This window comes from Quercus suber, unplaced genomic scaffold (genome assembly GCF_002906115.3).
Source record: "Quercus suber isolate HL8 unplaced genomic scaffold, Cork oak 2.0 scaffold_228, whole genome shotgun sequence".
Classification (NCBI taxonomy): domain Eukaryota; kingdom Viridiplantae; phylum Streptophyta; class Magnoliopsida; order Fagales; family Fagaceae; genus Quercus; species Quercus suber.
In genome coordinates this window covers 21,281-31,235 of record NW_027069686.1, presented here as the reverse complement: position 1 = coordinate 31,235, position 9,955 = coordinate 21,281, and the positions used below count along the sequence as shown (strand labels likewise).

Here is a 9,955-nt window from a genome sequence, read left to right as displayed (position 1 = left end):
GAGGCTCTTGCTGCTAGTAGAGCCATTATTTTTGCTAAAGAACTTTGTCTTCAGTCTATGGTGGTGGAGGGAGATTCCTTACAAGTTATCCAAGCTATTCTTGTTGCTCGGCCTTCAAGGACTATGTTTGGTCTTGCTGATATTCATAGTTTAGTTTCTGATGTTAATTGTAATTTTTGTCATGTTAAGAGAGAGGGGAATGAACTTGCTTATGCCCTTACTCATAGAGTAGTTGCTTCTGCTAATTTTGATGTATGGCTAGAAGATCTACCACAGGATTTGGATGATGTTTTTCAGTTTGATTTGCATTAATAAATTTTCTTACCGGATTCTCCCAAAAAAAAAAAAAAAAAGGTACTATTTTCTTCTGACTATTCTATTCTATTTGGTTGTGAAACTCCAAAACAAAGATTAAAGAACAGAAGGAAAGTATTATCTGGCCGGTTCCAACCTCACGAGGTCCTGTCCTAGCCACCTCTGATCGGTATCTTTAGTCCTTCACTCTTAAAAAGTCCACAACTCAGCACAACAAACAATACAACTCTATCTACTAATAAAACAAAACAATACTATTATATAAATATTCTCATTTCTCAACCTCTTTTCTTTTATCTTCTTCCTTTCTTTCCAGAGCCGCTTCACCGTCACGTTCACCCACACCAAACCCTTTCTAGATCTCCTCGACCACCATCCACATGGACCAAACGCCTCCCTCTTCCACCACAAAGCTCCGCCTAATGTGCAGCTACGGCGGTAACATAATCCCAAACCCACGCACAAACTCACTTCACTACGTAGGTGGTGACACCAAAATCATTTCTCTAAACCCCACCGCCACCGCCACTCTTTCCTCCCTCACTTCCCTCCTTTCTTCCACTCTTTCCCTCCCTTTCCCTCTCCCTTTCTCTCTCAAATACCTCCTCCCTCCTCACCATGACCTTTCCTCTCTCATCCCTCTCCTCTCTGACTCTGACCTCCTTCTCTTCCTCCACCACCTCCTTTGTCTCTCTTCCTCTCCTTCCTCTTCCCGTATCAGACTTTTTCTCTTCCGTCTCTCTGTCATTCACCACCCCAAGACTGAGCTTTGGTTCTCTGATGCACTTAAGAGCGCTAAGATCAATATGACTGAGAGTTTCAGTGCTGGGGAGCTCAGTAATGGTACTGTTTCCAATGCTGAATCTATTGTGTTGGAGACTAGTTCGTCTTTTGGGTCCACTTCGTCCTCAGCTTCGTCTTCTTCCACCACCAATTTGTCTTCCATTAAAGCTCAGGTTGAGGATAGTAAGCTTACCTTGCCTTCTTCGGACTCGTTTACAAGGTACACCCACATTTTCTGTTTATTATTATTATTTGAATCTGGGTATCTTGCTTTCTCTTGTAATCCAATGTTTGTTTGCTGAGAAAATGGAGGAAAAGGAGGGGCGTTGATTTTTCAGTGTCATTTGTAGTCTGTTTAATAATGTTATTGGTGTTCCTTTGAAGTTGGGAATCTCAGTTTTGCTAGTAGATTCACTTGTGAGGAAGTTTTGACATTCATGATAAATATTCAGGGTTTTTGGTTACCTACATTTTCATTTTCTTGAAACCAAGATGGGGTTCTTAGAGATAAGATGCTTTCTTTCAGGCAGTAATATTGTAGAGTTGTAAACTGGTTAATTGGTTGTGTAATTTTCAAGTGATAATAGTGCTACAAGTGTAATTTTTTTTTTATCTGGGTTTATTTCCTTTTCTTGTTATCCAATGTTTGTTTGCTTAGAAAGTGGAGGAAAAGGAGGGGCATTGATTGTTTAATAATGTTATTGGTGTTTTTAGAAGATGGGAATCTCAGTTTGACTTGGGTAAAATGTTGTAGTAGGCTTAAATGTGCGAAGGTTTTGACATTCATGATAAATATTCAAGGTTTTTGGTTCTTTTGGTTAATTACCTACATTTTCATTTTCTTGCAACCTAGCTGGAATTTTTGGAGATAAGATGCCTTCTTTCAAGCAGTAATAATTTGTAGGGTTATAAATTGGTTAATTGGGTGTGTAATTTTCCAGTGATAATAGTGCTACAAGTGCAATTTCCCAGCCACAGAGTATAACCTGCCAAGACCCAGTTGTTCAAGTTTCTTCCATGGAGAATAATGTATCTTCTAAGCCCCTTGAATTAGTGAGTCCTATTTCTGACTCTTCCTCTGGTGTACCAGCATATAAATCGATTTCGGTCTCTGGGTATCCATTACCTTTACAATTAAATCATATGCAGCAACAACAAGTGCAGTTTGTACAAGTGGGTGCCAACTACATACCCCATAACTCCACTGGTGTATTGCCAAATACATCTTGTTACACAATGTATCCAGCGCAGCCACTGCAGCAATTCCATTATCAGCCCAATCAGCTGTGCCCAGTTTACTTTGTACCTGTTGGGCAGATGCCACCTTACAGTTTGCCTGTGCAATGTGGTTTGGTTAACACTGTGACTGCTCCCAATCAGCCCCCTATGTGTCCAAATGCTTCCTTGATTGCTCCCCAAGTTGCTTACAAGGAGGCTCCAGTAGCTCCTGCCAAACCTGATTTGCCCTCACAATTTTACAGAACCAGTCTTGCCCATGTGGCAGCACCACTTGTTCCTGTTCCTGTCTCCTATTATGAAAATCAGCAACAACCTGTGGGTATTCCTCAAATGCATCACCAACCTCAGTCTATTCCAATTCCTTCCCATGAATCTGCTAAATTCAATAACGAGCTTGATGATGACCCTGCACGTGTCCAAATATACAAATCTCAGCCTCCGCCACCCTTGGTGCCTTCTCAGTACCAAACCATGACCAAAGCGACAGCAAACCTGTTATCTGAGGCTTTGGCTCAGTTGCATAAAGACAACCTCAAGCAAGAGATCAGACCATTGCAGCAACAATGATTCTGTTCTCTGAACAGAGAAATTTTTTGGTAGAAATGCTTTGGTAACTTTGAAAATGTTTACTTTGTAACTTCTTTTTGTATTAGTATGTCCATCTGAAAATAAGAGCTATCTATTCGTTTTTTTCTACTTACCTTTTTTCTTCACTTGATTTGCAAATCTTATGTTACCAATGTTGTACATGACATATAATGTTTCAGATTCTGTAGTAAAAATTTTATAAAATTGTTGCGTGCCTGAAGATTCTGTTATAGTACTATTCATATAAGGGCTTTCATTATCTCCACTTCAAATGTGTGTAATTCATCATTCATGAATGGGACGTTTTCAATGAATTAAATAAGGATCATCATCTTCTAATGCTAGGCAATCTCAAGATAGAAAAATATAGAGAAAGTGGCCTATTATTGATGGACGGTTATTTTTCTAGTATCATTGCATACAAAAGCTGTGAAGATACCACCAATGGGTCTTCATGGTGGGCCTATGCAGTTGGCAGTTGCATGGCCCCCTCTTGGAATTGTACTCACTCATCTCAGCCACTGCCATTGCCAATGAGGAGTTCATATTCTAATTGTGACCGTTTATCTTTTACTTATATTCTTTCACTATAGTTGTGATAAAATCTTGTCATAGCCTTGAATGTCGAATATTCAAAGTTAGTAATTTGATTAAACACTATTAGTTAAGTCCCTCGATCTTTTTCCTGTCAAACTAGTAATGCTTGTAATTTTGCTTCCGTAATTTGGGCATTGCTAGTTATTGTGTTCGTCCCTTGTGGGTTTGTAACAATCATTACGGTCCCCAAAATTGGAGCTTTGATGCGTCAAATATCAAATAACTTTAGTTGTTTTAAGGCCTTTTGAAAGAACCATATCACCGTGCTGTGCTTGTGGTCCCATCCAAGGGAGGTTCCTATCTATGATATTGTGGAAAAGAAGTTTGTACAGGATAAAGAAAAAGAAAACCTAGCTGTTTTTTTTGGCTTTTTTTTTTTTTTTGGCTTTCTGTTGTCCAACGTTATGATGAAATTATGGGATCCTTTGAATTAGTGTTGGTAAAAAATGTTATGATAAAATGTGTCCAGGTTGTCTTTTTTTTTTCCTCCTGTTGTCCAACTTTGCCGGCAAACGTAGCTGATTGTAAAACAATTGATGCGTTTAATGTTTTTAGAGAATTTTTTGTCATCTCAATATCCGATCTCATTTTGTCTCTCTCCACCCCCCCAATATTGGTAAAAGCGGCGCCTAGGCATAAAGCACAAAGTGGAAGCTCACACCAGATTTATTTATTAATTTTTTTAGAAACCAAATTGAAGTAAAGTGCACAGTTTTCAAATACAATATCTCATAATTTTTAATAGAAATATCGGTAACAAATGATAAAAAAATTTAATAACTCAAAATTTGTATATTTTTCCTATTAGGTAAGTGTATTGTATAATGTTTGTAAGTTCAAAGTTTACCTAAGTCATTTTAATTCTTAAAATTTTTATATAGTAAATTGAAAAAAATTATTAATGGTCAATATTATAATAATCTAGTTATAGAAAGTTTAAACATAATATTTTACATAATTCTCTTGTACTTTATAAAAGTACATAACCATGATAGTTATGATCAAATAACGTATATGATTCAATCAACATACATCTAAAAGTCAAAGACCAAAAAGCATTAGAATTGTACATTAACCTTGTTTGTATCTTGTGACATGTAAATAAAAAAATTGTTTGTGTATTACAACACCCTAAGGATAGTGGTTGTGTTTCCTCAAAAAAGAAAAAGAAAAGAAAGGATAGTGGTTGTGTAGTAAATCATTGGTCCATGTCATTTCTTTCAAGATCAAGCTATCAATTTTAACACCCCCCCTCCCCTCCATTTGACTTACTCTTGTGGTTTATTTTTGTTTGTTGGTTTTTTGGGTATTTAAAAAACTTAAATTTAAGTTGTTTACAGCAGTGATCTACTCGGATTTCTTCTTTCTTAACTTAAAAGGAACCAAATTTTTTTTGGTGATAAAAGGAACCAACTTAAATGAAGTATTGATTGAAAAAGTCTTTGATATGTCTAACCAATGGTGGCTTGGATAGTGACAGCTTATGACTAGTTTTGTAAGTGTTTCTGATTTTGCTCTACTAGGACAAGGTTATATTGTTAGCAGCCTATGCTTAGTTAGTTAGTTTGATATATGTCTTTGTAAATTTTGTTCTTTAAAAAGAGGCTTACTATTTTTTTTTTTTTTTGGACTCGTTGGACAACAAGTTCTAAATTCTTAGAAGCTATTTTGTCTAGCTTATTTCTGGACATACAGTAGCGATTTTTTTTATGTAAGCGTGTCTCCCAGCCCTCTTAATCCTGATTTGAACTTTGCTAGAAGATAACTACTGCAATTAACCTTGCACATCTGTAAAGTAATTGTTTGTTCCTTCTTAATCCTGATTTGAACTTTAATTATTTTTGTGCATATAGTAACTCTTTATATGCATAGCTCAAATGGCACTGCCATCAATAATCATTTGTCTTGTGCTTCTGTAATTGTGATCACTGTCATATTGTTCTACTCTGTAGATTGCTATATTAATGATCACTGTCTTTTAATTTTTTTCCATAATTTTTTTATTGGTCCCTCACTCACTCTCGTATAGCTTCTCATTGATCTACCTTTGAGCCCTTTCCTTAGGTGCTATTATTTGCCGGGTGTCCCAAGAAATTATTCTCAGTATACACTGATGCCTATACTGAGTGCCTCACTACAAGGACATGATTAATATGGGGCTGTTACAATGTAGAGATATCTTGACTCTTTAGTTTCCTTATGAATTTGTGTATCATTGATTATGAATGCATTTCCAGAACAGCTTCACTAGAGGTTTTTGCAATTCCTTGCAATGCCTTAAAAATTCGTGCTGAAATTTGCAGAATAATTAAGATAAAGGTGTTCTATACAAGTCTACATGGAGCAAAGACCCATTAGATAATCAACTAGTGAAACATGTGAATAGGTCTAGGAAATTATCATTAAGTCTGGCTTTCAGTGGAATCTGTTTCTATATGTTCTTAACAATATGTTAGAAACAGCTGAACCCAATCTCAAAACAGTTGAAGCTGCCATTGACTCTAGACAGTCTGCTGAATTAGTGTTACCTGTAATTATTGAATGCTTTTCTTTTGAAGGACTAGATTGGGATAGCATGATAGATGTTGCTGACAGTCTTTATGGCAGTGAAACTGATGACAACGGCAATGAGAACAAAAACAACACAAATGAGAGTTTTTTTTGTTTTTGTTTTTTTCCTTTAATTTAAGAAAAAGGGGGACTTCAGAAGTCCAATACAGAAGGCAGTGGCAGAATGCACTTTCACAAATACAGAGATATTGAAAATTCATTCATGGAGAAACATAACTTTTGCTGTCTACATATGCTATAGGATTTCATGAGCTTGAAATTTGTGTGTTGGTTGGGAGGGATGGGTGCATGCATTCATATGGACAATGTACAATCAAGCTGTCCAGTATTAGCTTTCAATTAATGGATGGCGCCAGTCTTTCCAGATTATCACAGACATACCTCATAGAAGGTCTCCTTTCAGGGCTCTTCTGAGCACAGGCTAGAGCAATTTTAACTACATCAACTATCTCCTTCTCCTCATCTAAATCATGAGCCATGAAGGGATCTAAGACATGGTAGAGTGGCTTCCTTTCCTCAAAGCTGAGCTGAACCCACTGAGCTAGATCAATTTCCATAGAACCCATCTTTATCATTGGAAATTTTCCAGAAATCATCTCTAGTAAGATCACTCCATAAGAGTAAATATCCCACTTCTGGGATGGTTTTGTGACTTTAGAGACTTCAGGAGATTGATAACTAGATCCCACTGTTACTGTTGGACTTTTTGGCAGAAATTCAAAAGGAGAATTGCTTTGTGGTGTTCCACTAGTCATTTGATCCAATTCATATGTTTGGGATCCTCTGTCTGTATTCAGGAGGCGGCAAAGTCCAAAATCAGAGATATAGGGTTCCATATTCTGCCCAAGCAGTATGTTGCTAGGCTTTAGATTTCCATGAACATACCGTTTGGGACTGAATTCATGAAGATGAGCCAAACCTTTTGCTATTCCTTTCATGATTCTTAAACGAACAGGCCATGAAAGTGGTCGGAAGGGAACTGTTCCAGCTTTCCCTGTTCAAATCAAATATTAGAACCTAAAATTGGAAACAAAATTATACATAAGGAAATGCTAACAGGATTTTCAAAATGAAGGAAGAAAACTTAATATGCAGAGGATGAGCTAAAAGCTACAATAGAAGATTTATAGATTAGCAAGTGGTGTCTATAGGATCTGATTTGTTTCTTATTTATTCATAAGTGCTAGTTAGCTCGAGTATAGGTAGCTGTTGGAGCATACCTGCATGCATGCCTCAAAGAGCAATATTCTTTATCATTCAAAAGATAGAGAACATGTCAAGTCCTTATGGCATAGATGTTTAGTGAGGTAGGGAGACAACTTTACCATGAATTGCAGTGGCAAGGTCACCATTAGGTATATAATCATAGATGAGGAGCTTCTCGTCGACGGACCAGCAATAAGCTCGAAGAGTCACGATATTGGGATGTTTAACTTTTCCAATTGCTTCAACTTCAGCTTGGAACTCTCTAAACCTCTGAGAGCCTCCATCTTCTCCCAATCTTCTCACTGCTAAGGCACGCCCATCTGCAAGAACAACTTTATACACAATCCCAGTTCCACTCTTACCCAGAAGAAAAGCAGATGCTTTCAGAAGTTGGTCTAGATCAAAATTAAGCTGCTGTTCCAATTGTACGAAGTTGTAATGCCCCATATTTTCTGATATGATCTCTGGACTTTCTTTTGCAAAGCAGAAAAACTCTTTTCTTACCATCAATGCTTTCTCAAAGCTACAGCCACCAGCTTGTTCGCCACCTTTACAAGCAGTAATCTTTCTGCACCGTTTTGAGACCAGCAACCCAATAAGGCAGATTCCCACTATGACACTGGCTACAATTGTGATCACAATTCTCAAACATGAGGTACTGCCTTTCCCATTCTTACCAGAGCTGCTATCTGAATTTTGAGATGGCAAATCTAATAATGATTGTGAATCAGAACAAGAAATCTTTAATGGAAGTCCACAGAGCAAAGAGTTGCCAGCGAAAGCTGTAGGTCCTATACTCAATAGAGTACTAACTTGGGGAATATTTCCACTAAGATTGTTATAACTTAGATCAATATACAGTGTCTCAGGAAGGCTTCCTAGGCTAGCTGGGATAGTACCATTGAAGAAGTTGTGAGACAGATTAAGAGTTCCTTTTAAACTAGACAAATTGCCCATGGTGCTAGGAATAGAACCGCTGAGTCTGTTGAAGGAAAGATCGACTCTTTGAAGAGCAATCAAACTGGTTCCAAAATCATCTGTAAGAGGACCAGTTAAACTGTTTTGACCAAGGGAAAGTGTCTTTAGTCTGTTGCATTGAACTAAAGATAAAGGTATTGAACCATTGAGTGAGTTCTGAGAAAAATCTAAAACTTGCAGTTTCTTGAGGTTTCCTATCTCATGAGGAATAGGCCCAGATAATGAATTTCGTGAAAGAACCAGAGTTTTTAGCTCTCTTGCATGAAACAAGTCGGGTGGCAAACTTCCAAAGAACTTGTTGTTGCGAAGATTAACATGGCGAAGCTCTGTGAGGTTTCCAAGAGCAGCGGGAAGAGACCCCACAAGTTTTCTATTTGGAATAGAAAGAGAGACAACTCGGTCTCCCCTGCATGTAACTCCATGCCATGAACATGGGCTTATGTCTGTAGAATTCCAGTTATTCAGGGGGTCATCTATGTAGTTTTCTATGGTCAAAAACTTACTGTTTTCTCGTAATGGCAGTAGTAAGTCACTTGGCACAATAGCAAAATAGTTGCATATGAGGAAATACAGGAAGATTACTTGTAAGTTCATCTTCCAGGAAGGCGAATTTTCAAGGGAATGTAAAGAAGAAATATGGGTTTCCTGAGGATCTCTCCTAATGTGCTAGGAATTGATACATGCAGTTAAAGAAGGAGGCTATGATTTAAATGCGTGGACTAAAATGGTTATCCAAAGCTTTTTACATTCTGGAAGTAGCCGTTTGTTAGTTGTGGTAATGACTAGAAAGATTAGTTCAGCAGGATGAAATTTCTTTAGAGGGTAAAGGGACAATAAGGGTTTGGCTTAATTCTGGTGCCACATAAGGGATACACTACACGTGTTTAAAAATGGCAATGAGTCAGTCTCTTACCCCGTCTAAAACACTAGAGCACTCCCTTGACCCATGGAAAAAGCTATCTTCAGACTCTTTTGAGTCCCAGTAACAATTATGAATTATGTTTTGATTTCCTTTATAGCTTTTGTTGGATAATTGTTTACTTTTTGTTTATTTGGTCCAAGGAATAGTAGTTCACTTTAGTTACTTATCAAAGTATTCGTTAGTTTTGGCAAGGAGTAGTAGATTTAAATGTGCCAAAAAATATGAGCATAATCATTAGTCATCAAACATTTTTTTAACAAACGCAAACTCAAGTGTGGAATATCTAATCAGATCTGTTAATCGACATGCTAAATGTTCTATTATGTCAAGAATCAAGTACATTTCATAGTCAATAATTAATTCACCTTTTAGTTTTTAGAGACTCACATTTGCATAAATAATTTTATGTTGTCATTCCTGACTTCATGTCTCGTCAAACTAATTGATCAGACTGAAGGACCAAACTAGCGACTCTTCAAGAGGCCCCTTATGTTGTCATGTCATGTGGTGGCTGGCAGTGGCATATTGAGGTGAGGGGGGTCGTCTTTTTCTTAAAAGTTGATTCAGTCCAGTTTATTTTTACCGTGATTGGAGGCGATGTTTGGTGCGTAAGAATGCAGCTGAATGTGCCATAATCAGTTTGGTGGGATTGGTTTGACTATTCCTTCCTTCTTTAGTCCTTTTCTTTCTACCATCTTGGGTACGACAATGAATGAATAGACTTCCTTTAAGACTGAATATTGGGAGAGAGAACTT

At 37.4% G+C, this 9,955-nt stretch overlaps 2 protein-coding genes across 3 annotated transcripts; one reads left to right on the top strand and one right to left on the bottom strand.

The window, feature by feature from the left end:
- Positions 1–557: 557 nt before the first annotated feature.
- LOC112002334 (protein PAL OF QUIRKY) lies at positions 558–3,155 on the top strand. 2 transcript variants are annotated; one of them, XM_024034485.2, is made up of 3 exons: positions 558–1,318; positions 2,040–2,151; positions 2,248–3,155. In XM_024034485.2, the coding sequence occupies exons 1-3, from the start codon at positions 696–698 to the stop codon at positions 2,902–2,904; spliced, it is 1,392 nt and encodes a 463-aa protein (XP_023890253.1). In that variant the 5' UTR covers positions 558–695; the 3' UTR covers positions 2,905–3,155. The 2 variants fall into 2 exon arrangements, with proteins under 2 accessions (XP_023890253.1, XP_023890252.1); XM_024034484.2 differs by having other exon boundaries at positions 2,040–3,155.
- Positions 3,156–6,150: 2,995 nt separating this feature from the next.
- On the bottom strand, positions 6,151–9,274 carry LOC112002345 (receptor protein kinase-like protein ZAR1). The gene is made up of 2 exons (XM_024034498.2): positions 7,419–9,274; positions 6,151–7,087 (listed from the first exon to the last, which is right to left on the bottom strand). Exons 1-2 carry the CDS (start codon positions 8,869–8,871, stop codon positions 6,429–6,431), a joined length of 2,112 nt encoding a protein of 703 aa, XP_023890266.2. The 5' UTR covers positions 8,872–9,274; the 3' UTR covers positions 6,151–6,428.
- Between the last annotated feature and the right edge of the window lie 681 nt (positions 9,275–9,955).

What these genes read in the sequence shown, in the direction of transcription:
- LOC112002345 (XM_024034498.2), bottom strand. Translation starts at nt 8,871, where the DNA reads ATGAACTTACAAGTAATCTTCCTGTATTTCCTCATATGCAACTATTTT. An exon ending in CCTTGCCACTGCAATTCATG is followed by an intron (nt 7,088 to 7,418) that starts GTAAAGTTGTCT and finishes TGATTTGAACAG; the next exon opens with GGAAAGCTGGAACAGTTCCC.
- LOC112002334 (XM_024034484.2), top strand. Translation starts at nt 696, where the DNA reads ATGGACCAAACGCCTCCCTCTTCCACCACAAAGCTCCGCCTAATGTGC. An exon ending in TCTTCGGACTCGTTTACAAG is followed by an intron (nt 1,319 to 2,039) that starts GTACACCCACAT and finishes GTAATTTTCCAG; the next exon opens with TGATAATAGTGCTACAAGTG.